This window comes from Chionomys nivalis, chromosome 16 (assembly GCF_950005125.1).
Source record: "Chionomys nivalis chromosome 16, mChiNiv1.1, whole genome shotgun sequence".
In the NCBI taxonomy this organism is placed as follows: Eukaryota; Metazoa; Chordata; class Mammalia; order Rodentia; family Cricetidae; genus Chionomys; species Chionomys nivalis.
The window spans coordinates 34110462-34137444 of record NC_080101.1 but is presented as its reverse complement, the minus strand read 5'-3'; the positions used below and the strand labels follow the sequence as shown (position 1 = coordinate 34137444).

The following is a 26983-nucleotide window of genomic DNA, read 5'->3' as shown; positions in this document are numbered from 1 at the left end:
TTTCACTGAGTTGCCTGTCTAGCTGAAGTCTCTCTATAACTCAGACAAGCTTTGGACTTGTGATCTTCCTGCCTTAGCCTCCCAGGTTTGCTTTCTTTGCTCTCTTTTAATTACCTTTTTGTTTCTCCATGTGTTTTGCTATTGATTCAATATATATATATTTTTTAATTTAAAGATGTCTTGTATTATATACCAACAGTGTGTCTTGGTTTGGGTGTTGCGATAAAATCCAACAAACTGAATTAAAATGCAGAATTTTTTCTTTGGAGCTTAATATACTGACTGACTGGTGTAGGGTGAGGGCCCCTGTCTTAGTCCACAGAGGGCTATCTTCTCACAATACTCCTTGAGGTGTGAGGAGGACCTGGGTTCATTCACAAAAAGTGCTAATGGCATCGTCTAATTATCTGAAAGGCTTTATCTTTTTTTCAGTGTGTGTGGGGGTTCAGGCAAGACAAGTCAGTGTGCATTGGAGGCCAGAGGACAGTTTTGGGGAGTCTTGACCTTCTCTATCCTAAGGTCCCATTTTCTAATGCCTTCAGGTGCCGTGATGTTGTTGGATTAGGGTTTTACTTTAGGAAATTACAGAGGACAGAAACAATTTTAAATACCGTTTCGAACATTTGAGATGTCAGGCTGGAGAGTGTCTTAGTGATTAAGAGTACATACTGCTCTTAAAAGGATCTGAGAGCTGTTCCCAGCATCCATGTCAGGCAACTCAGACGTAACTGTGACTCCAGCTATTCAGGAATCTGACTCCATAGTCACCCACACTTACATCATATTCTTCCTCCCCATTATACACATAATATTAAAAATAAAGCTTAAAATTTGAAATGCCAATTATACTTGAGAAAACATTTGAATACATTTGAATATTTTGAGAAGAATTTGTATTTTCTCTAAAAGAAAATGACTATTTCTTTTTCAATATTTTTCCACCTAGGGTTTAAAGTTCAGGCCTTTAAACTGAAATTGTTTTAAAAATCCATTTTCAAATTGAACTCCTGTGCTGTTATCAGTCTGTGTCATAAATCAAACAGTTCTTACTAGACTGCTAATATTAAATGGCTTTAGTTCTGTACATAATTGTCATTATGAATCACTCATTATTTTATGGTTTGTTACCGAAGAATGACTGTTCATAAAAAGTAACTTGACATTTTAATGTAAGTAGTAAGTCTTTTACTTGATAGCTATTAGATCATTTAATTTACAAAATTGATGTTAACATTAAATCTTTTTTATTTACCAGATTTTGTAAGACTATTTTAATGGTAATTTATGTAATATGCTATTCTTTTAAGTTTGATAATAATTAAGTTGATTAATATTTAATCTTTTAAAAACTGTCTTCGATTTTTTTACCATCCATCCATCCATCCATCCATCCATCCATCCATCCATCCATCCATCCATCCATCCATCCAAGTATGTAGCCTTGGCTAACCTCTGTAGACCAGGCCAGGATGGCCTTGAACTCATAGGGCTCCTTCCGCCTCTGCTTCTGTTTCTCAGTGCTGGGATTAAAGGCATGTACCACCAAGCCTAGTTTGATTTACTTTAATCTTGTGGAAATAATATTTCTAGACAAGAATTTTTATGTAGCTAATTAAAAATAGAGTAGATTGTATAGTTGAGGTAAGGATAGAAATCTTACAAGTACTTTTGCTTACTTTTAGAAAAACTCCTTGTGTAGAAGAGACACGGCAGTTAGTAAAACACTTAACTGCTTCTGTGTGGAGACTAGAGTGTTTGCTCTAGTAGTGATACGGTTATTTTGTCATGTGTTCTTTCCAAAGTCGGGCAGCTTCATTTTAGGTCTCTGGCATTAGTCAGTTTGCATGTAAATTTAGAGTCAAATTTAGTTTTAATATTTCATTCTTGCAAAATAATAGTTTAATGAAGTTTTTACTACTGCTAGGTCTAATGACTGTTATAGATAGATTGTAAAATGAAAACTGGTTATTAGTCTAAATGCCTTGTCTTGAAGTACATGACGAGTTACAGTGGTTTTTCTCTTTAGCAGGGCGGTGTTGCCATGGTGAGAGCTTCTGTTTCCATGACATTTGCTTGCATATTTTGATAGGTCTTCAGCTGAAGAAGGGCTCTGTTTCCTGGCAGACTGGAAAAGTGTCATCTCCCCACCCCCACCCTGGAACTGTGCTATTTTTTTCAATTGAGGAATATAATCACTTCTGAGGAATTGTAATAGTAAAATGTCAAGAAAGAAAATACACCTTGTTCATTTAAAATATTTTTTATTGTTCAGTTTTCAGAGTGTAGCAATTCTTAACTGCTTAGTGGAAGGAAGAAAAAGGAAAACACCAATTTTTAGGTTTCATAATTCATAAATATATGCCTTCTAGTGAATTTTGATGACAAAATAAACAGTTACAGATGATTAATTTTCAGCCAGTCTTAGCTGGATTTAGATATATATTCTTCTGTACAACTGTATGGTTAAAACAATTGGTCATGATGACATGTTGGAGGCTGAGAAAGGGAAAGTAAATATAATGTCTTTAGGAAATGAAAGGATCAGTGATGCCTTTGAGGGTGAAAATATAGATCATAGAAAGTCAGTTCTCATATAGATGACAGCTAAACACCTAAGGAATAAGATAATTTTATTATTATTATTATTATTGGCACTTTATTGTTAATGTTGAAACATAATGGTAGATTCTTTTTTTTAAAAGAATTTACGGTGGTATACTTAGTTTCAACTTTTACTAGATAATATAGTCACAGAGGTGTAACAGTGACTCTAAAAGTGATATATAGAACAGGCTTTTCCTCTCTTTTAGTTTTTATTATTTTGAATTTTTAGGCAGAGTCTCATTGTGTAACCTAGACTAGCTTCAAGCTTGCTGAGATCTGCTTGCCTCTGCCTCTTGGTCCTGGAATTAAAGGCGTGTACCTTTCTTTATGCCTTCACCTCTAGTCAAGCTTTTACCTATGTTTTCATGGTTTCTTTATTCAAATCTGGGTGAGTATTAGTACATTAATGCATTCTTATTTCCACTCAGCTTTCAAAGCTGGTATCATTTTATGCTTTGCATTTTAGTATTTATCCAGAAGCTTCTATTCTACCATATAATGCTAATGATAAGGTTTTTAGCATTCATAGGACCATACAGAATTCTAATGAAAAGAGAGTGCCTGTCACTCATGCTTGTAACAACAATTTAGGAGCTAATTAAATATAAATATTTTGCCGATAATGCATGAATTTTTCTTCTTTCCCTCTGGTACTAGGGATTGAACACATGGTCTTGTGTTTGCTAAGTCCCTGAGCTGTCCTGGTGCCGGGGGATGCTGCAGAACTCCAGAGCAGTCCGAGCAGCCTTGGGGACTCTGCTCTGGTCATCTTACACTTTATACATTTGTAAACATATAGACCTTTAGAAGATATATTTAAAATTCCTTATTTTGTGACATTTTTACTTACACAAATTGTGCATTACTGAAAAGATGTATTTTTATTTCGTGAATATGGGTGTTTTGCCCTCTTTTTTTGTGCGTGGTGCCTTAGGAGGCCAGGAGATCGTGTTAGATGCCCTGGAACTGGAGTTAGAGGTGGCTGTGAGCCAGCATGTGGGTGTTGGGAACTGAAACTGGGTCTTCTCCAAGAGTGGCAAGTGCTCTTAGCCTCCATTCAGTACCGTCTCGTCTCTTCATCCCCTAAACTGTATGTTTTAAAGGTTACACCTTCGTGTTTTGATAATAATTATAAAATGATCAGCCCATTCCATATAATCAACATCAATCATCTCTAAATTTACTAATTTTGTGCCATTGGTCAACTTCATGCCTTTCTCAGAATTACAGTTCCTGGCAACACCATCTTTCTTTCTACTTTCATGAGTGCTTAGTTTTGATTGCACTTGGGAGATCCCATTTGCTTTCTCTTTCTATATGTTAGTTTGCAGAATGTCTTCTAGCTCTACTTGTAAAGTGGAGAATGGCGGGATATTTTTCTTTTTAAAAGCTGAATAATATTCCATTGTAAATATAATTCCTTTATTTGTTATCATCTATTAAAGAATTTAACTGTTACCATACTTGGGTATTGTGAGCAGTGCTGCAGAGAGCGTGGAAGCATAGGTTCCTCTCAGTGATCCTACTTTCGGTACCTTTGGATGTGCTCAGAAATGGAATTGTTGGCTCATTTAGTAGTTTCACTATTTTCCATAGTGCTGTGCCGGTGTTCAATGCTTTCTTTTTTGTCCTGTTTCACAAGAACATTTGCTCTTTTTGGTCTGTTTGCTACTATTCATTTGAGTAGATGTGAGGTGAGTTCCTATTGAGGTTTGGTTTCCAGTCTCTGGAGATGGCTGAATAGGTAGACATCTTCTTACACACGTCTGTTAGCATCTGTTTCTTCCTTGTTCAGGTTCTTGGTCCCTATTTTAATTGGATCACTTATATTTCATTTTTGAGTTATGTGACCATATATTTTTGTATATTAAATTCCTTATTAGATATAGCTTTCAAATATTTAACCCCCCTTCCCCTGGTAGTTAACCCTATAATGTGTTTCCTTTAATGTTCAAATTTTTCTTATTGTAATGGAGTGGTACTTTTCTTGTTAATGTTTGTTGCTTGTGCTTTTAGTTCTGTATCTAGAAAATTATTTTAAAGATCTCTTGATATTTTCCCCTAAGGTTTTTCCTGGTTTTACAGTTGGAGGTTTAATCACTTTGAGGTGTGTGTGTGTGTGTGTGTGTGTTAGTGTTATGTGAATCCCTGTTTTTCCATTGGTCCAGTTTATTATAGTAGTTAGTGTGCATTTTTATGTGGAATAATATATCTAGATTTGAATATTTACTGTGTCTAGACACATTGCTTATTTTCTGTCTTTGGTGACCCATGAAGACAGGAGATTATGATGAATTAACCTATTTATAGACTATTCTAAGAATCATGTGATTTGATGGCACTCAGCACCCATGGTTGGTCAGGAAAATGCACAGTAAATGATAGTTATTAGAAATTATTACTGTCTTTATTACTCTATGTAAAGACTGCAGAAGAAGATGCAAACTAGAGGAGACAAAGGAGGCTAGATTGGGGGCGTGGCTGTTAGTTTCAGAAGCTTGAATCCTATTCAATCAGCTAGCCAATCAGCTGGAGTGAGAATAGTTAGATTTGACAGGGTTTGTTGGCTATAGGGTAGCAGCTGGGATATCACAGTAGTGAGGGAAATCCTGGAGTAAGTGATGAGTGTAGAGTAACAGAGTCGAGTCATCTGTATAGAAAGTGAACCTGACTAGGTAGGAATTCCTGTTTAGGATGGAAAGAGTAGCTTTTTGTTTAAAAAACGAGTGATTTCATTTTAGATTTAAAACTTTTTGAACCCGAGGGGTGTTGGATATGTGCTTGATGTACTCATATTCATAAGGAACGTCTAGGTTTCCTTGAGAGTAATGAAGAAATGAAGATTTGGGAATAATTTTTGTGGGTAGATTTGGAGTCTTCTAGAAGTGACTTACAGTGAGAACCAGTTTCAAAAAGAAACAACAAAACGGTGTGAGGCTAGATATGTGAAGACCATATTTATTTAAAGAGTGGAATTGCAGCAGATGGTAAGATGGTAAGTTGAGATGCCATCATGTGGGAAGCTTGAGATACAGTATTTTCCGAACATGGGCTACTAGAGTTTGAAGAAGAACATACAACTTTGGTCTAGACAACCTGTTTTTAGGGAAGTAAAACTTAAAACTTCCTTAATATTAAGTTAGTAAAGTCAAAGAGGAATTAAACATTACTTTTTGTGCAGTTGCTGTCACTGACTTGTGGTTTCTTCCTTTGGCCTGTTCTGGGCAGTATATCTATAGTGGTGTTTCTGGCTGTGCCCCTAGATGGCAGTAATATACCTTCCTTATGCCAGTCCGTCATTTTCAGCCTCTTCAGGGACACCATCTAGTTGAAAACGGCTGCCTTACACATACCTGTCAGTTTCCCTCTGTCTAGTTCATGTATTTTTTTTTTATAGCCACACTAAAGTACACTTTGAACAGAGGTTTGGCTACGTTTTACATTTCCCTCTCATAGTCTAATATTTTTAATATTTATGTTGATTGCATTGTTGCTTCTTTAAAGACTGTGGACATCTCAGATTATATTGGGCTGTGTCCAAACACAAGTATTTCTCTTGTTTTTCTCCTTTAAACAGTTCTCTTGTTAAAATCAGGTTTATTTATAGGTATCATATTTATCAGTTAGCTAGAGCTTTGATAATGATTTTAATATGAATGTATGCTGGTGAATTCACCACTCCTTATTATGTATTAGAGTATGTATATACTTGTATACTTAAGCAAAAGTTTATATTTCAAATGTGGTAAGTCATATATATTTACTTTCAAAAACCTTAACCTTTTTTATATAATATCTTGACCCTTAGAGACTGTGAAAAAAGAATTTATTTATTTGCCTCTTTTTTCTAACATTTATCATAAAAACAAACAAACAAACATGAATAAACGATGACTTGTCTCTGAGTATGAATTCCCTTGCCCAGGGCTGTGGATGGATTCAAGAGGGCTAGGCATAGGCATTGTGAGGCATAGGGACTTGCTGTCTTACAACTCATTCTTTTCTGCAGACACTTCTTTCTTCTTTACTCTCTTTGTTTACGTCATGACTCACTTTCTGAGATTTCTATCAAATATCCTTAATTAGCAAAATGTAAGTTGTTGTGGGAGCTCCTTTGGGGCCAATAGCCTTTAAGATACCAGCCCACTTGGCTGTGGATCTCTTATATTATAAATGCAGTTGTAAAGTGTGTGCTCGCTCTCTTGCTTCCGGTTTTTGCTCCCGGCTGCTTTTTTGGTTGCTGTTCCCCATTCATGCAGAGGACTGTGATCTAGGACAGTGATCTGTGAGTCGTCCCTAAATAAATAACCCTGTATTATATGTAATTCTGAACTAGTGTGGGATTATTTTGTAATTTCTGTCATCAATAATTAAATTTTATTATAGTCTTTTCAGAGATGAGTTGATAATTGGAAACATTTTCCAGTTTGAACAGTAAGGAAACTATGCAGAGCAAGTCTAAGGAGCTTTGTTTCTAGTCACCTCTCTTAAGATTTGGAGCTAAGAGCCTCCAATAGGAGAAAACATTTGATGTCTTTCTGGATCTGTATCATCTCACTCAGTACTGTGTTTTCTATTTCCATTCATGACCCTGCAAAGTTCATGATTTCAGTTTTTCTTACAGTCGAGTAGGAGTATTGCATGGTGTACATATACCACATTTTCATTATCTATTTGTCAGTCGTAGAACATTGAGGTTGTTCCCATTTCCTACCTATTAGGAGTAGAGAAGCAATGAACATGGTTCAGCAAGTAGCTGGAGTATTATGCAGAGACCTTTGGGAATATACTTGGTCTTATGGTAGATTTATTTTTAGCTTTTTGAGTATTCTCCACACGGATTTCAATATTTAGATTCTTGATTTGGTTTCTGACTATGATGTATGGTAGGGAATCCTCATTGTTTTGTTTGTGGATTGTCTCAGTATTACTTTTTCCTCTTATATATCCTTTAATTTACTTGATTGAAGCATCTTTTTTACATACCCAGGTCTGTTTTATATACTCAGTATGTGAGAAAAATAGTTAAAAGAATGAATGATCCTTGTTTTTTGTTTTGTTTTGTTTTATGACTAGGTCTCTGAGCAGTCTCCTGATTCTGGTAACTCTACTTTCAAATTCTGCTGTTATAGAAATGCCCCCCCCACTCTCAGCTTTTAATTTCGATTTTTCTTTTTTCTTTTTTTTAAGATTTATTTATTTATTTATTTATTATGTAAACAACATTCTGTCTCGATGTATGCCCGCACAACCAGAGGAGGGTGCCAGATGTCAGTACAGATGGTTGTGAGCCACCATGTGGTTGCTGGGAATTGAACTCAGGACCTCTGGAAGAGCAGCCATTGCTCTTAACCTCTGAACCATCTCTCCAGCCCTTAATTTCGATTTTTCATGTGAACATTAATGGTGTTGGAAGCTGTCATTTGTTTGTTTCCCAGCCTCCCGGCAGCTCAGACCCGAAGTAACCACACAGAATCATCTTATTTAAATCACTGCTTGGCCCATTAGCTCTAGCTTCTTATTTGCTAACTCTTTCATTTTAATTTAACCCATCTCTATTAATATGTGCATCACCACGAGGTTGTGGCTTACCATCAAAGTTTCTGCGTCTGTCTCTGGCAAGGCTACATGGCTTCTCCCTGACTCTGCCTTCTTTCTTCCATCATTCAGTTTAGTTTCCCCCCGCCTAGCTAAGTTCTGCCTTGCAGTCCAAAGCAGTTTCCTTATTCACCAATGGTATTCACAGCTTATAGAGGGGAATCCCACATCAAATTAATGGTCACTTTCTGATATTAGCATAAAAATGAAAAAAATAAAAGAAAAATTTAGTGTAGTACCTTTCTCTGTAAATTTTAAATTTTACTTAGTTTATGTGCTTGAGTGTTTTGCCTGCCTGTTTGATATGCACTTTGTGCATCCTTATGGATGGTTATGAATCACCATGAGGGCATTGGGAACCCAACTGGTACAAGTACTCTTAACCACTGAGACATCTCTCTGGCCTCTTTAATTCTTTTTATTTAGTATACAAATAGGCTTGTATTAGAATATTATCACACATGTATGTCATAGTACCTATCTCTGTTCGCACCTTTCCTGTTAACTTCATGTGGCAGTTTGAGAATGGGTCTCCTATGTTCTTCCCCAGTTGATGGAACTGTTTGGCAAGCATTAGGAGGCATAGCCTTTTGCTGTAGGAGGTGTGTTACAGGGGTTGGGCCTTGAGGTTTCCACAGACTTGTATCATTCCTAGTGTACTTTTTGTCTTCTGCTTGCCCTTTGAGATGTGAGCTCCTAACTGTTTCTGCTGCCATGCCATTGGTCCTTCATGGACTCAAACCCTATGGAACTGAAAGTTCAGTCAAACCTGTCTTTTTATCAGTTACTTTGTGTGTACATTTTATCACAATAATAGAAAAGTAACTAAGACACCTTCCTTCCACAACTGTTCCTTTTCCTCCTTCCAAATAGTCTTTCTTCTGCTTTTATATCATATGTGTTTGTGTATGAAATCAAATCTAGAATTCATATATAAGAGTATGAGGCGTTTTTTCCCTCTTATTACTCTCTTATTTTCTATTCTTCACCTTCCAAGTTTTGGACCTATTCCTTTCTTCACATAGACCCACCCTTATACTTTTATATATATATATTCATATATTTGCACTTAAATCTAGAGTCTACATATGAAAGAAATATAATATTTGTTTTTCTGAGTCAAGGTTAGCAGCATCCTTTCTGTTTATTTAAAATATATTTATTATTATTGTGTGTATATATGATGTGTGTGTTTGAGGTGGGATGGAGAGATGGAGAAGGGTGTGGAGGTAAGAGGACAACATTGTGGGATTGTGGGTCCAGGGGTTTGAACAAAGGTCAGAAAGCTTGTTCAGAAAGCACCTTTGTCTGTTGAATCATCTCAATAGCCAAGAACTATTTCTTGAAGAGAATATTCTTTCTCCATTGAATGAACTTCATGCCCTTGTGAAATGTCAGTTAAATTATACACATAGAGCTTATTTTTGTACTCTTAATTCTATTCCATTACTTGTATGTTTATCTTTATGTAAAGTAACGTACTGTTTGATTTGTAGCCTCGTAGTAAATTTTTAAAATGGATTCGCTTCAGGTAACCTAGTTGGTAGAGCTTTTGCCTAGCATGCATGAAACCCTGGGTTTGATCCCTAGTAGTAAATGAAATGGGTTTGGTGATATGCCTGTGATCTCAGTACCTGGGATGTGGAACCAAGAGGATCAGAAGTTTAGAAATTCAGTGTCATTCTTGGCAACATAGTAAAATTGAGGCTAGTTTAAGATGTACGAGACCTAGACTTAAATTTTTTTTTTTTGAAAGTATGTCTTCTAACACCAATATTATTTTAGTTCGTTGGGGTCGCCTCTAGTTTCATATGATATTTAAGGTGGGCTTTTCCTTCTGCAAAAAAAGACTGTTGATTGAGAGCATTGACTCTGAGTTGCTCTACTTATAGGCTGTTGCAGTGTTGGTGATGGAAGCCAGGCCTTCATGCATTCTGAGCTGTATTTTTAGTGTGCTTTCTTTTAGTTCTGGAATCTAGAAATTTACTGGTGATATATAGAAGCAAAACTGAATATCTTTGTGTTAGACTTTTTACTAGAGTATCAGCAATTAACAAAAATTGTCCATTGAAAACTATAGCATTGCTGAGATTCATTCAAGGAGTCCTAATAAGTAGAGATGCAGTGCTTCTGAACTAGATTCTGATTGTTAGTAGGATAGCAGGCGTGTTCGGCAGTGCAGCAGATGAAGGAGGACAGCTATTCTTTTGGTAAAGGTACTTTAGCAAGTGCAGTCTCTCACACGTTATTGGACTAATAGCGTACTTATCTGTCAAGCAGTAAATCTAGTTTTCCTTTTTTGAAAGATGTTTATGATTATTATATATACATAGTATGTGATAGGAGTGGCGCGTATGCACAGAAGTCAGAGGACAGCCTTGTGGGTTTAGTTCTCTCCTTCCTCTGTATGGTCTGGAGAGGCAAGGGCCTTTACCCTTTACTTCTCCCCTGGTCGCCTAGTCTTCCTTTACAACTTTCTGTAGATACAAAAGAATAAGAAATGTATCATCTACCCAAAATAATTAAAACTGAAACTTCTTTAAGAATATGCGGCAGAAAATTCTAGTGATTTTTAGATCAAGAAAATATTTCTTAAACAGGGAGTAAACTCCACAAATTACATAATTTTAAAGTGGCTTTTAAAAATATTTTTGCTTGTGAGCCTAGCCTTTAGTGACTGAGGCATCTCTCCAACCCTAAAAATGACTAATTTTGACTTAATTAAAACAAAAAAGTTTGCTCATCAAAATATTTTTTTTTTTTTGATTTATTTATTATGGATGCAGTGTCTGCATGTCTGCCTGCAGGCCAGAAGAGGGCACCAGATCTCATTACAGATGTTTGTGAGCATATGGTTGCTTGGAATTGAACTCAGGACCTCTGGAAGAGCAGCAGGCAGTGCTTCTAACCACTGAGCTCTCTCTACAGCCCTGTAGTAAAATGAATTGTTAAGGGCAGTCCAGGTGCTACAGGCCTGTAATTTTGGATGCTCTGGAACCTAAGACACCAAAAGCCAAGACCAGTTTGGTCAATTTAGTAGGATTTTTATCCCCAAATGAAAAATAAACAGAGTTATGGGAGGTAGGTCATTTTTGGATTTAGTATCCAAGAGGCCCCATGTTTAAACATTTCCAGTATTCTAAAAAATTAGTAAAGAGGGAAAAATGAAAGGAAAGGAAGAAAGATAAATTGTTAATATAATGCAAAGAAAGTGAGCATGTTGGTGTACCCTGTAATCCTAGCACTCAGGAAGTTGGACTAAGAGTATTATTGTCAATACAAGATCAAATTTTACTGCATAACGAGTTCCACACTAGTCTTGTCTCACTCCTATCCCTGTTGCCTCCAAAAAGAAAAGAAAAGGAAAAAAAAAGAATGTTGGGCGGAGGGGGGGCAGAGAAGGAAAAAGGCTCATGATCTGCACTTTGGGAGGTGGGAGCATGTTCAAGAGTTCAAGGTCATTGCAACTACATAGTGAATTTTGAGGCCATACTGACCTTTATGATAGTTCTCAAAACAAGAGCAACAACATTAGGATCGAGAGATGATTCAATAAAGTACTTGCTGTAAATACTTGAAGACTAGAGTTCAGTTTCTTCCGAACCCACAAACCAATAACTGACTTGGTATAGTGGCAAATGCTTGTAGTCCTAGCACTAGGAAGATAAAAATATCTTCCTAGTGCTATCCAATCAATTCAGCAAACTCAGAAGCACTGAGAAACCCTGTCAAAAAATAAGGCATATAGCCAAAACAATTAGGAGTAAATTATTTGGACACTTTGGTGGAGAGTCCAGGGCTCTGCCTGTACTGTGGACACTGTTGGGTTGACTGCCTGCTCTGCCAGAACAGGTCAGTTTTCACAGGTTCCTCTTCCGTGGGAAAATCTCACAGACTTCCTGAATCTTGCAGCCTAAGGCCAAAGCAATCCTGTTCAGCAGCTGAAGTTATACTACTATCCTGTATGATTCTGTCACCCCTTTATCATCAACAAAAAGCTTAGAATGTTAGGTTTCAAGAAATTCGTCATTCAAAAGTCTGGTATTTAGACAAAGGCAAACATTCATTCCCTTAGGAATTTAAGCAGATACTTCCTGTTGCTAAAATAAATCGTTTTCCTTATCTTTGACAAAAGGGGCATGTGACTGCTTCATTAACCTTTGCCTAAGGTGCTGTTTAGCACATCAATTCGAACACACTGTCCACTAGATATCTCAATATCACCAAAACTGTTATAGAGTCACCCTGGCTCGCATATCCCATCGCCTACCCTCGATCTCTCCAAATCATAGGGGAGAAGCGTCCTTTTCCAGGTGTCAGGGGGATCAGTATAGTGAGAGGAGCTTTCTGCCACAACAATGTGACTTTTGTAGTATTAGTAGACAAAGTAGGCAGCTCCACGGTGACACTTAATTCAGTAGAGGAGGAGAGGATAAAGCAGCTGAAGAGATGGAGAAGGCAGTTCTTATGGGGACCAGGACAACCTTCCGGGAAAAGGGAGGGTTCTGATAGAAGGAGACGGGTAAGTGTCTTTAAAAAGAAAGATGTGTTCACATGGAGGGCATAAAGAGATGCCCCAGGAAGGTGTAGCAGGCTGTAGTAAGTAGATGAGAGGCAAATGCTTTGAGCAGGTTGAGGGAAGAAGCAGATGAAGACTGTAGAATTTGGAGTCGTATTTGATGGGAAGCAGAAACCAGCATAAATAATGATCCATATATACCTTAGGAGAGTCATCAGCAGCTTCCTGTGGAGTGGTTGAGACCCTTGAAGGAAAATCATATATGCCAATTCTGAGGTTTTGGCACCAGGTGAACAAAAATTGAGGTATGGTGATATAAGAGGTTTATTGTACGAATATTATAGGTATTAGGCAGAATTCAGCCAGAGACTTCTGGAAGAGTCCAGACTTAATGGGGCCATAGAGGTGGAGGAGTGGGAGTGAGAGAGGAAGAAGAGAGAGGAGAAAGGGAAACGAAGAGACCACTAGTGTGCCAGGAAACCAAGAGGCCAAGAACCCGCATAGCCAACATGGTTGGGTAGGGAAGGGAAGCTGCAGGGAAGAGGAGTGAAGCTCAGGTGTTGACTGAGTTTCTGTCCTGCCCAGTTCCTGCAATCGTTAAGTCCCAAAGAAATCACACAGAGGTCTACGTTAATTATAAACTGATTGGCCCATTAGCTCAGGCTTCTTGTTAACTCTTATAACTTACATTAGCTCATTATTCTTGTCTATGTTAGCCACATGGCTCGGTACCTTTATCGGTGCGGCAGTCACATCTTGCTTGTTCTGTGGCTGGGTCACAACTGCAGAAAGCAGAATCTTCTTTCCAGAATTCTCCTGTTCTTGTTGTCCTGCCTGGTTGTCTTTCCTATACTTCCTGTCTAGCTACTGGCCAATCAGCGTTTATTTAAAATATAATTGGCAATACAGACCATTGTCCCACACCACTCAGGCTGAGAGGTTGAGGTTAGAGGATGGGGTTTGCTAGCCAAGATGACTCTAACAGGCATTGTTGATGCTGAGAGTATCTGCTTTGATATGTTTAACAGGCACCTCAGACCTTTTAGCAATAAAAACTATCTTTTTAAATCTCTGAGGGAATGCTGACTTTTATATAAATGCTGGACCTTGGGAAAAGGAGTTTCTTAAGCCCTAACATCTCACAAGTTTTTGCCTGACCATCATGCATGAGTCTTTGTATGGACACACCCACCCGCATACACATAAACAAGCAAATAATAAATGTAATTTTAAAAATGTAAATAGGGGCTGAGAGATGGCTCAAAGGTTAAGAGCATTGACTATTCTTTCAGAGGTCCTGAGTTCAATTCCCAGCAACCACATGGTGGCTCTCATCCATTTGTAATGAGATCTGGTACCCTCTTCTGGCCTGCAGCGATACATGAAGGTAGATGCTGCATATATAATTAATAAATAAATCATTAACAAAAAATGTAAATAAAAATAGAAATGTTGCTTAATAAAAATTATGTGTGCTTAATGAATTGAATCCTAAATTTTACCTTTTTCCTGATTATTGTTTTTACTTTAGAAATACAAGCCTGGGCGATGCGATGATATTTTGAAATGGAAACCTCCTAGTCTGAACTCGGTGGATTTTCGACTTAAGATAACAAGAATGGGAGGAGAAGGGTAAGTGTGCACTCCAGGCCCGAATAAGGACTTTGTTTAGTTTTTGAAATCTGTTCTTGCCTTGTACAGCCCCAGCTAGTCTTGAACTCAAGATCTTATTGTTTCCCAAGTCTTGGGATTATTAGCCTATATTACCATTCCTGACTACCTTCATAAAGTTTCACCCCACCCCCTGTCTGATCTGCGTGAAATCGTATTTCATATAAGACTTGACTGTTTATAGGCTAGTTTACTTTACTATGAAAAAGAAAGTAAAATAGTCCACATTTTACATATATATCTCATTTTCACACATTATTTACTGTTGACAAAGCTTTTTTCAAATTTTAAAGTTTTCAATATAAAATAAATAATCTCAGCAATCAAATTTTGCATATGAGATCATTGATTTTAAAACCACAGGTACTGAATCAGTGGGGTTTTTCTTTTGAAGGGCATTTGCCTATACTTTATTAGGGGAAGTTTTTTATTATCGACCTATATTCATTTTTTTATTTACTGTCTATTTTTACTGTTGACTCTACTGTAAAAATGTTTTAGTGTGAATATTTATTGTATTTTCAAAACCTTGGTTTTTTTTTTTTTTTACAAATTAAAAAGCTTCTTATCAAAGCAAATACAATAAAATAGGAAGAGTTTAATTGAGGAAAATAATAAAGAGGAAGTAAATAGGATAATGATAGCAAAAGGGTAAAGTTTTCAGGGCATGCCATTGAAGTTTGTTTTGTCTGTCAAAGGTAAAGTACAGATGCACCTTTGTAGATAATGGAGGCAAGGGCATATGAGTGATTGCAAAAGTCCATACTTGAAGACTAAATATTAGTCTTTTAATAGAATATAAATATCTTTTAAGAGAATATAAATATTCAAAAAGGGGTGTTGTGTAATGTAGTAAATATTAGGTAAAGAAAGGTACTTGATTAATAATGCATATTAATGCTAGTTTTTAAAATTAAAGTGTTTAATATTTTATGCTTTTTGTGACTTAATTTGCTATTGTGCTTAATAGCAAAAATTTGTTAAAGAATAATTTTCTCTGGCTCCTGAGTTTATTATATTCAGGTCTCTTTGTTACTAATCCATGGATAGATAGTTTTATTTTTTTATTTATTTGTGTGTGTGTATGTGTGTGTATGTCTATGTGTATGTATGTGTCTGTGTGTATGTGTATAGTTTTCAGAGAACAACTTGTAGAAGTTAGTTCTTCAAACATGTGGGTCCGCAGATTATCAAGTGTTGGTGGCAAGAACCTTTACCCGGCGAACAATCTAGCTAGCCACATAGAAATAATTTTAGACTATAGGGATACATTTTGTATACAAACACACACATGCATGATTGGGAGGCTGTTTATGAAAATATTTTGTCTAAATGTTTGATTAATACTGAGTCAAGTTTATTTTTCTGATGTATTAACATTCTGTCTAGCTGTGGAGGCTTACTGCAGTAAGCAAGAATGTATACTTACGAAAGACCATCCCACTTCAGAAACAGTGCATGATGGAGATTATTCTGGTGGGACCATTTTTCAAAAAGCAGAGATGTTTATGATTGTTTGGAAACTTATATTTTGCTTTGCTTTTTTGAAACATAGAGTCTTTCTCTCTAGCACGGCTGGCCTATAACCTAGAGAGCCTCTTTCAGACTCCTTAGTGCTGGGATTTTAGGTGTGAACCACCATGTTTGTTTGTTTGTTTTGACTTTTCAAGACGTGGTTTCTCTGTGTAACAATAGCTCTGGCTGTCCTGGAACTAGCTCTGTAGACCACGGTGGCCTGCAACTCACAGAGATCTGCATGTCTCTGCCTCTGTAGTGCTATGATTAAAGACATGCACCACCATCTCCCAGCGTATGATTTTTTTTTAAAGATGTACTTGTTATTTTATGTGTGTGTGCATATCTAAATCTCTATATGTGTGCCACATGTGTCCCTAGTGACTGAGGAAGTTAGAAGAGGCTATCAAATCCCTTGTAACTGCAGTCACAGGTAGTTGTGGACGGCCATATGGATGTTGGGAACTGAACCTGGGTTGGTGCATAAGAAGCAGGAGCTAAGAGTAGCAAGTCTTGTTAACTGCTGAGCCCTCTGTCCAGAATACCGGGAAGTAAGATTTTAACAAGAAAGTAAAATTTATTAAACTGCTTCGTTACTAATTTCTTTTTTTCCTAATACTGTGTTTATAATATTTTGTTAGTGACTATTGACTATTGTATCTGATTTTCGTTGTTTCATCTAATTTTGAAAAATCTTGATTTGTGTCTTTATAGATCATAATCTGGCAGTTAAAAGCCACCTGAGGATAAAGAGAATGCCCATCTCTTTAAGCTGCAAACGTGTTAACTGTTTTCCTAAAATTACCCACTATAATTAGTTGTAGTAAAATTAACGAATGCTTTTTCCATGTTTTTTCAAATTTTTGTTCTTTTATAAATATATGCTTTTTTTAAAAAAAGTATTACATTTTAAATATCAAAATGTCACTCTTTAATGTGATTTAAGGTACATCAATATAGGTACTTAGTTTATTTAAAACAGGTGTCAATTAAAAATAATGATATGGCAAGATTGGGCGTGTTCAGGTGGTCTGGCTGGAGAGATGGCTCAGAGGTTAAGAACACTGACTATTCTTCCAGAGGTTCTGAGTTCAATTCCCAGCAACTACATAGTGTTTTTCAACTATGTGTAATGAAATCTGGTGTCCTCTTCTAGCTTGCAGGGATACATGCATCGCATACATAATAAATAAATCTTAAAAATAATAATTATGAGAACTATTGTATGGTAACTGTTATATGAAATATTTGTTAGTCAAATTGTTTTTTCCACATAAAGAATGTTATGTGATATATTTCTACTGTATAAGTGCGGTTATGTCTAATATTTCACACTACCTCATTTGGTAAAAATATGCCTGCTTTGAAGGGACAATAGCTTTGTCCATGTGCCCAAGACACGACTCAGTGGTTATGGGCACTTTTTTTTTGGTAGAGGATCCAGATTTGGTTGTCAACACCCACTTGGTGACTTACAACAGTCTGTAACTACAGTTCTAGGGGATCCAGTATTCTTTTTTTTTTTTTTAACCACTTTATGCTTGTGCACATACTTGGTGCACAGACATGCACTCAGTCTCTCTCTTCTGTCTCTCTGTCTTTTTAAATAAAAATATTTTAAAAGTGGTGGCATCTGAAATGTAAGGAGCAAGACATGTACAGTGAAGTGAGGCAGAAATATTAAAATACCATGAGATAATTTAATATCTTTTAAAAATTGATTCCAGATATTTCTAGGAAATTTAAAATGGAATAGTATGTTTTGAAAGGTATAATATCAACTTTTGAAAATATCTGCAGTGAGTTATTTTAAGTGAGATTTTTAGGTTTTCTTGTTATGACTTTGAGTTTCATTTAGCTGGTAAAATACAGTAATACTAGTTCTTGTTAGGTTCAAGTTCAATCTGAAGAGAAAAATCTATTGTTATGTTTATTACCCCACTGGTAGCATCTAAAAATCTGAATTTGGTCTTTCCAATTCTTAGAATTTTTCAAAATTTGAGCTCTATTAATCTAATGTCATTTCATCATGGCTTAAAATAAACTTTGTGTATCTTAACAATTTAAGTGTTAAATTTTATAAACATAACTTTTAAAATTTTACCTGGCAGTGGTGGCCCACACCTTTAATCCCAGCTCTTGGGAGGCAGAGGTAGGCGGATCTCTGTGTGTTTGAGGCCAGCCTGGTTACAAAGTGAGTTCCAGTACAGCTAGGGCTCTTAAACAGAGGAACCCTGTCTCAAGAAACTTTTTAAAAAAAAAATTGTTTTGAAAATATTGTGGGTTTTGTATTAAGTGCTTTGTAGCCCAGATCCACAGTTAAACCATGAACTACACAGATAGTCTCCGTTTTAGAAATTGTAAACTCTTGACTGCAGTAACATTGATTTACAGTGAAGGGTGTAGATTTATTGTATTGCACAGTAGTTACGAACACAGAATGGGTTGAAATTATCTTACTCATGGCCTTTGACATAGTATTTTCTTTCTGTGCCTCTGATTCCTCATCTCTGTCTTAATTACTTTCCTCTTTCTGTGATAAAACACTATGACCCAGGTAACTTTTGAAAGACAGTGTTTACTTTGGGCTTATGATTTGGAGGGTTATTTGTAGTAGGGGCTGCGGGCCTCTTCCCACAGCCCGGCTCATGGTTGCCTGGCTAGCTTATGCCCCAAAATAATGACACACAAACTCTATTCTTTTAAACACTGCTTGGCCCATTTCTGTTCATGTATGTAGCACCCCAGGTGCGCTTACCAGGAAGATTCTAGCCTACGTCCATCCTGGGTTGGAGTTTCATCGCGTCTGCCGGGGAGAGGGGAGCATGGTGCATGGCGTCTGCTCCAGAGAGCAGAGCTGTCGAGTCTGAGCTCACTTCCTCTTCCTCCCAGCATTCTATTCTGTTCACTCCACCCACCTAAGGGGTAGCCTATCAAATGGGCCAAGGCAGTTTGTTTATTGACAAATGACCTTCCTGCATCATTTCCCTTTTTTCTGTTTAAACAAAAAAAAAAAAAAAGGAAGGCTTTAACTTTAACATAGCAAAATTACATATAACAAAACAGTTATCAAGTAAAAATTACAATATTTACATCTATTTTATCTTTATCATAACTAAGGAAAACTATAACTATAACTATCTATCTATTATTCAACTCCATCAAAGACTCGAGAAGAATACAATATTACCTAAGCAAACAAAAAGTAAGCAACTTCTAAACTCTAGAAATGACAGAGACATCTCACTGCCTGGACAGTCACCCAAAGTTCCTCTGTACCGTTGGGGCATCCATCTTCGGCCTAAAGGCCCATAGTATCCAGAGACGTTTCCATGAAGCAGGAAATTTAAAGGCAGTTCAGTCACTTATCTGCTGTGTCCTGCAGAATGTCTCGCAGACTCTTTCATGAATCAGGAACCCCGAAAGATCATCTCACCTTTAGGCAAGTTCAGCAGTCCTCTCTCTGCGGGTTCTTTGTGTCCAGTTTATAAAATAGTCCAGGCAAGAGCAGTTTCTTGCCCAAATGGCTATCAAACTCCATAAGGATCCTCTTCGATGCCCATCTTCTTCTTGAAGTAGATTGGTGCTGCCAGGAGCAGAGTGTCTCATTGTCATGAAAAACCCTAAGTTATTAAAGCACTTAAAATGCCATATTTTATAATCTTTGAAAGATATGAAGAATGTCTATCTAAAATATATGCATGCACATCTAGAAAATCTAACTAACATGACTACAAACTTGACTATTATTGATAATTATCCATTAACAACCTATAGACATTACATTTTTAAGTGAACTACACAATCACAATACCTTAATCAATATCAGAAATACATATACATATAATAAAATTGACCTTAAATTAATATCAGTAAACCAAGATTCATATCAATGCAAATTATTCACATCTATATCATCTCCCCCTTTAAATGTAAAAGAACATTTATAAACAATATATGGGAACATGGGCGCAGTTTTTTCTCTCCAAACTGCTTCCTGCTGAATGGGGGCGCTGTTAATCAAGTCTTTCATGGTATAACCTGTGTGCTAGGTTCCTCTCAGTCGGCAGTTGAGCAAAGTAATTTTTTAAGGGTGTTCACAGCAACCCTTCAGGAGGGCGTGGTCTATCATACCATATCGTGATCAAAGAAGCAATCCACAGTGTCTCATCTTCTGTGAAAACAAAAGAAGAAACTCTTTTCCAAAGTATCATATCCTTAGATCCAAATTCTGAAGTCAAGGTATTTTGAAAATATCTATCTTGGATTAGTTCAGCAGCATTTATAAACAAATATCTTTTAGCAGATGTTGCTCCTTCCTCAGCATTAAAACAATTCAAAGAGAGCATAATAGCATACAGTATCAAGATTCTCATTGTATTTTCCATCTTTGTGCAGCTTTATTTTAACCTCTATTTCGTTTACTTTTACTTTTATTTTATATTTTCTGTATATCTTCGTCCTGGAATAACTCTTTAGACCAGGCTGTCCTTGAACTCTCAGAGATCTGTCTGTCTCTGCCTCCCAGGCATTGGGATTAAAGGCGTGTGCTACCACACCTTGAAGTCACAGAGGTCAATCTCCCTCTGTCTCCTAAGTGTTGGGATTAAAGGTGTGTACTACCACACCCAACTACTATCTTTCTTCCTTATTTTACTTTTAAGAACTTTAACTTTCAGCCTGCATATATTTTTAAACACACTGTAAATCATTTAAAGTTTTCTTTTGTCTTTGAATCTCTCTTTACTGTATATCTCTCTCTCTTTTTCTGACCACATGAGTCTTTAATTTACCAAGCAATATCAGTAGGACGAAAGCCGTGCCATTCCTTAGCTTTCCAGCCTCATGGCGGAGATACCAGCTGTAGCCATGTTTATCACAACTCTGTGGCGTTTCAAGGTCTTTGCCAACAAGCAAACTGCAGCATTACATCCACAGACAACAATCAAGTCCTCTCTCTGTAGTCGGCCCTCCTGCCTCAAACAGTCAAGAGTTTTCCCTGGCAGGATGGCCCAGAAAGCCGGCATTTTAAAACAGCACAACTTTTTTCCTGCTACGGCTGAAAACCGAAAAGCATGCCTTCAGCTTTTCACCAACACCGTTTTAAGTATTTCGTGGCAGGACCTCTTAAATGAGCTGCAAGGTTTCACAGCTGAAGCTGAGTCAGGAAGCCTCTCTTAGATGAGAGCACTTGCTTGCCTCTAGCAAGCAGAGCAGACCCGAGAAATTGCTGCTACCAAGAAAACACGCTTTACTCTATTCTTTCCCAAGCTTTCTCAGGCTTTCTGTGGATGCAGTTATCCACGTGGGCGCCATCTGTAGTAAGTGCTGTGGGCCTCTTCCCACAGCCCGGCTCATGGTTGCCTGGCTAGCTTATGCCCCAAAATAATGACACACAAACTCTATTCTTTTAAACACTGCTTGGCCCATTTCTGTTCATGTATGTAGCACCCCAGGTGCGCTTACCAGGAAGATTCTAGCCTACGTCCATCCTGGGTTGGAGTTTCATCGCGTCTGCCGGGGAGAGGGGAGCATGGTGCATGGCGTCTGCTCCAGAGAGCAGAGCTGTCGAGTCTGAGCTCACTTCCTCTTCCTCCCAGCATTCTATTCTGTTCACTCCACCCACCTAAGGGGTAGCCTATCAAATGGGCCAAGGCAGTTTGTTTATTGACAAATGACCTTCCTGCATCAGTTATTGAAGACCCTATGACCACCATGGTTGGGGCGATGACAACTGTCAGGCAGGTATGACACTAGAGCAAGTGGCTGAGAGCTCACACCTTGAGACCATGGGAGGCATGCCTGGGGGTGTGGAGGTAACAGAAAGGCTGAGACCGAGAATAGTCTATCTCCTCCAACAAGGCGACACCTAATCCTCAAACAGTCCACCATCTGGAGACCGAAGTATTCAAATATATGAACCTTTAAGGGGTCATTCTCACTCAAACAACCACAACTGGGAAACTCCCTTTGTAGACCAGGCTGGCCTCGAACTCACAAAGATCCACCTGTCTCTGCCTCCCAAGTGCTGGGATTAAAGGCGTGCGCCACCACCGCCCGGCCTCATAGGATTTTTTGAGGAATAAATGAGTAAAATAATTAGAACAGAGCTGGGTACATGATACATTTAGATGTTTGCTACTGCTTTTCTTGTTTTCATATACATAGCTTTCAAAGACCATATTCCCTTTTTGCCTATAGAATTACTGTTCCTTGGTGTACTTTTTAAATTCCACTGTCTCTGTGAACCATTTCTTGTTTGCTTCCTGTCCTTGTTAATTTTTTCTTTTCAAATGCATACCATTATGAATTTCTGAAAGAGACTATATTAGTTACTTTTCTTTTGCTTTTTCCGTGACCAGAAACTGTAGAAAGAGGGCCCGCTTGTTGGTCGTGTCCTCCTGGCTAGCTTAGCCCTGGAATAACCATAAAGAAATTGTATTAATTAAATCACTGCTTGGCCCATTAGCTCTAACTTCTTATTGTCTAACTCTTACATATTAATTTAACCCATTTCTATTAATCTGTGTATCAGCATGAGGCTATGGCTTACTGGTAAGAGTCCAGCGTCTGTCTCCTTTGGCACACTGGAAGTGAGGCAAGGCTATACATTCTCCAAGCCTGTCTCCAGTGATGTATTTCTACAACCCCCGTCAAGCATTGTCACCAACTGGGGACCAAGTGTTCAAATACATGAGCCCATTGGATCATTTTTTCATTCAAAACACTGGAGGGACCACTGTTTTTTTTTTTTTTTTTTTTTTTAAAGAAAGTAATAAGTGATGATGAGAGTATAAAATGAAATTTTTTCTAGACTTGAATTTTCTTGTAAGTATAGTTCATAAAAGTTAGAAGGTCCAAATAATCCTGATGCCTACCAACTGATCAGAAGGTTCAAATAAAGCAGCTCTTCTGTGGGAAATACTGGTACTGTGAACTGTTTTAAGCAAAGGGTCTCTGGATCCTGAAATTCTTCTTTTTGGAGTTTTATAAAATAGTATATGTCCAACATTTGGACTGCTGTCTGTGACATAATAAATACATTTTTCTTTCTTAAAAAACAATGACTCTGGATTATGCTATAGCTGAGAGTATGAGCCCTGTATGCCATGGATGTAACTTCAAGTTGATAGAGAATCCCAAGAATTTGCTGATTTATATTTTTATAGAAGAATGAAGAGGCTATGTTGATTTGCCTTGCTAAAGATAACATCTGGGTGTGGTTGGTGTAACACCCTGATTACATTGTGATAACTCAGTGATCATTCAATGCCTCTGATGATGGTACTTATCTCTGCAGTTCCCTGGGGGATGCCGTATCACTTCTGTGCAGGTGATTGTAGGGCAGGTCGGTTGTAGGGCTTTCATTTTTCCTTTTCTAGAATGATGACTCTTACTCAGGGTTAGAGAGTCAGCGTGGAAATCCTTCCAGATGCCACGTATTTTTTCATTATATATCCAGTAATTGGGAAATAAGTAGAAGTTCTATTTGTGAACATTCTACTCCATTTAGGTTTGGCTTTGTTTATGTTTTATTTGTTTTCTAATCTTTTCAAATATATAGTTCATTATTGTTATCTGTGGTCAAACCTTTAGTTCTTCCTTCCTTGTAATTATAACTTAGAATCCCTTGACCAGTCTCTGCATTTTTCTTTCCCCTTTCCTCTTCCCATCTTCTGATAATTAGTACTCTGACTTCTGTAGAACTAACATTTTTATATTCCACATATGTGTGCGGTCCTATGGTACTTACCTTTCTGTGCTGTGTTCCCCTTAATATGTTGCTTTCCATTTCCATCCATATTGAAAATGACAGAATTTCATTTTTAAGTCACAAACAAGTTTATTATCTGACCATGTTGAGTTCCCTCTTTAGCTGGGATAATATGGTTACATCTTTGTTCCAGATAATTAGTATCTGTTTAAAGTGAGTGTCTGGTAAATTTTCTTTTTTCTTTTTTTTTGTCCAGTTATAGTAAATCATGTCAGTCAGAAAGTGGTTGTAGGATTTACAGTAAGGGTGGTACATTTTAAAAGGCCACACAGTATTAAGGTTTGGTCTATAATTCTCTGTTTTAACCATTCCATTCTGTCAGTGTTCTGCAAAATTTAACATAGGCTAAGTCTGTCTTCAGGAACATGGTTGTGGTTTCATTAAGCTTTATTTCCAAAGCTAGGTTTCAGGCCAGATACTGTGACTTTAGCTTGCCACCTGCAGTTTATATTGCATACTCGTGACAGTGTTGCAGGGTCCTTCTTCAAGAGAAATCTGGCTCCTTCTATCAAGAGGCCCAGGTATCTATCTTACATAGTATCTGTGCATTAAAAAATATGAAACATGGGCTTAATAACAATCATAATGCTTTACTTTCTGTGCAAAAATGTTCTTGGCAGTGGACATGTTGGCACACACCTTTAATTCCAGCACTCAGGAAACGGAGGCAAGTAATCTCTGTGAGTTAAAGGCCAGCCTGATCCACATAACAACTTCTAGGACAGCCAGGGGTATGTAGAGAGAGCCTGTCTTAACCTCTCCCCACAGTGTCCTCACAGACTATTGTAATTATTTTCATTTGCTTAGATTTGTTTAAAAATAGTTTTTAATTTGCTTTTTATGCTTGTTTATACTAGTGTTACTGTCATAAGTAAAAGCACCATGTTGGCAAAATATTCAGGATATTTGAAAAATGTCCTTGTCTAAGAAAAAATTGAGTTAGTAAGAATATAGTTAATGATAAACTCTGTAGGGATATGCCTTTGTTTTTCTATGCACTTTATTCTCCCTTGTTTTGAAATGAATGCCCCACAGTTTTAATTTCACTATACTTTAAATTACTTAAAGAAGTAGAATTTGGAGATTCTACTTATGTAGTACCATCAATGGTATTATAAAGATTGGTTAGTGAGTACTATGAAAGGGGTGTGTGTCTGTGTGTAGAAGTATAGAATGTACCTTGTTCATGTCCAACCCAGATTCTTTCCACACTTTGTGGACATTCCATACCCAATACCTCGTTTTCCCTCGTTTTAATTCTCCCCCTCCTCTTTCTTTCTTTCTTTCTTTCTTTCTTTCTTTCTTTCTTTCTTTCTTTCTTTCTTTCTTTCTTTCTTTCTTTCTTTCTTTCTTTCTTTCTTTCTTCTTCTTCTTCTTCTTCTTCTTCTTCTTCTTCTTCTTCTTCTTCTTCTTCTTCTTCTTCTTCTTCTTCTTCTTCTTCTTCTTCTTCTTCCTTTTTTTTTTTAAATTTCTTTTATAACTCATTGGACATACCCTAGAAGAGAATGATTCTTTCTCCATTCATTACCAATAGCTCCTCAGCCAGGAGTTGAGCCTAATGAGACCCTCTTGCATTTATTTCTGTTGGAATGTTGACTAGTGCCAGTCTTGTGCAAGTAACCATAGTTGTTGTGAGTTCAACAACTATGCGAGCCTTTAATCCCAGCACTCGGGAGGCAAAGGCAGGCGGATCTCTGGGAGTTCGAGGCCAGCCTGGTCTACAAGAGCTAGTTCCAGGACAGGCTCCAAAACTACAGAGATACCCTGTCTCGAAAAACCAACCAACCAACAAACAAAGAAACAAAAAACAACTATGCGAATTTTGTGCGAACGTTGTGTTCAAAAACCAGTATTTCACAGCACTCCTCCCCATGCTCCCCTCTTAACAGTCTTTATACCCCTCTTCTATGTTTTCTGAGTCTTGAGTTGATAGAAATTTTTTATTTAGTGTTGAGCATTTAGTAGCTACCAGTTCTCAGCCCCTTGACCAGTTAGGAGTTTTGGCACTCACTGCACAAAGATGTTTCTCTGACTGACTTTGAGAAAAGCATTAATCTCTGTGTATTAACATAAATGTTTCGAAGATACTTTGAATATGAGTCCACTTAGTAAAACAATAATAATAGGTTACACCCTAGGGTAAGAATACTGTGAAAAAAATTCAATTTATACCAAAGTATAATGATCTTAGTTTTTCAGTAAAATAAAAGATTATCTTCTATTTCATTGATTTGTCCTTTTATAAAAATCCACATGTTACTGGGGAAAATTTATAGTTCCCTTTTGTGGTCTCTCAGTCTCATTAATAAAAGAATTTAAAAGCAGGACCAGTGAGGTGGTGGCTCAGTGTATAATAGTGTTTGCGACAAAGTCCATTTGGATCTGAGTTCTATATTGGGGGACACACCTGATACACACACATATACACCATTGGTAGAAATAAAGAGCTGACTCCTGAAACTTGCCCTTGTTCTTCTTCTTTTGTTTGTTTGTTTTAATTGTTTTTAATTGAGCTATATATATATTTTTTTCCTGCTTCCCTTTCTTCCTCTCCCCTCCCCTTCAATCTTCTCCCATGGTCCTCATGCTCCCAATTTACTCAGGAGATCTTGTCTTTTTCTACTTCCCATGTAGATTAGATCTATGCATATCTCTCTTAGGGTCCTCTTAGTTGTCTGCCTTCTTTGGGATTGTGAATTGTAGGCTGGTTTTCTTTGCTTTATGTTTAAAAACCACTTATGTGTGAGAACATATTATATTTGTCTTTCTGGGTCTGGTTACCTTACTCAATATGATGTTTTCTAGATCCATCCATTTGCCTGCAAATTTTAAGATGTCTTTTTTTTTTTCTGTTGAGTAGTACTCCATTGTGTAAATGTACCACATTTTCCTTATCCATTCTTTGGTCAAGGGGCATGTAGTTTGTTTCCAGGTTCTATGTGCCCTTGCTCTTAAGGAAGCTTGGGGACCATTTTATAAGTTTTCATAGAAAAGCGACAAACTAGGCAAGCTGGAAAGTAGAAGAGGAGGAGTTTTTTCTTGCTGTGCCTTTTCAGTTGAGGTTCATGAAAGCGACCTTGTCCAGCAGTGCAGCCTCAAGGTGGATGGGGACCAGGAATGTTAGAGAATCGAGTGGAATATCCAGAGGGTCAATGAAAGCATTCCCAAAAGTAGGAAAAGGCCAGAAAACCCTGAGTAAAGAAGGTGCATGTCCCTTCTAGGACATTTTCATGTCTTTCTGTGTGAATGATGTTTAGATCTGCTAATCTTGATACTGCTCTCATTCAGACTTTTGATTCTTC

The 26983-nt window shown here is 37.3% G+C and overlaps 1 protein-coding gene across 4 annotated transcripts in view; it reads left to right on the top strand.

Moving 5' to 3' along the window:
* Rngtt (RNA guanylyltransferase and 5'-phosphatase) overlaps window positions 1–26983 on the top strand; it is a 180078-nt gene that overhangs the window by 71611 nt on the left and 81484 nt on the right. For all 4 annotated transcript variants that reach the window (XM_057790873.1, XM_057790871.1, XM_057790872.1 and 1 more), the window contains one exon: window positions 14253–14353. In XM_057790873.1, coding sequence (XP_057646856.1) covers window positions 14253–14353 — 101 coding nt within the window. The remainder of the gene's footprint in view (window positions 1–14252; window positions 14354–26983) is intronic.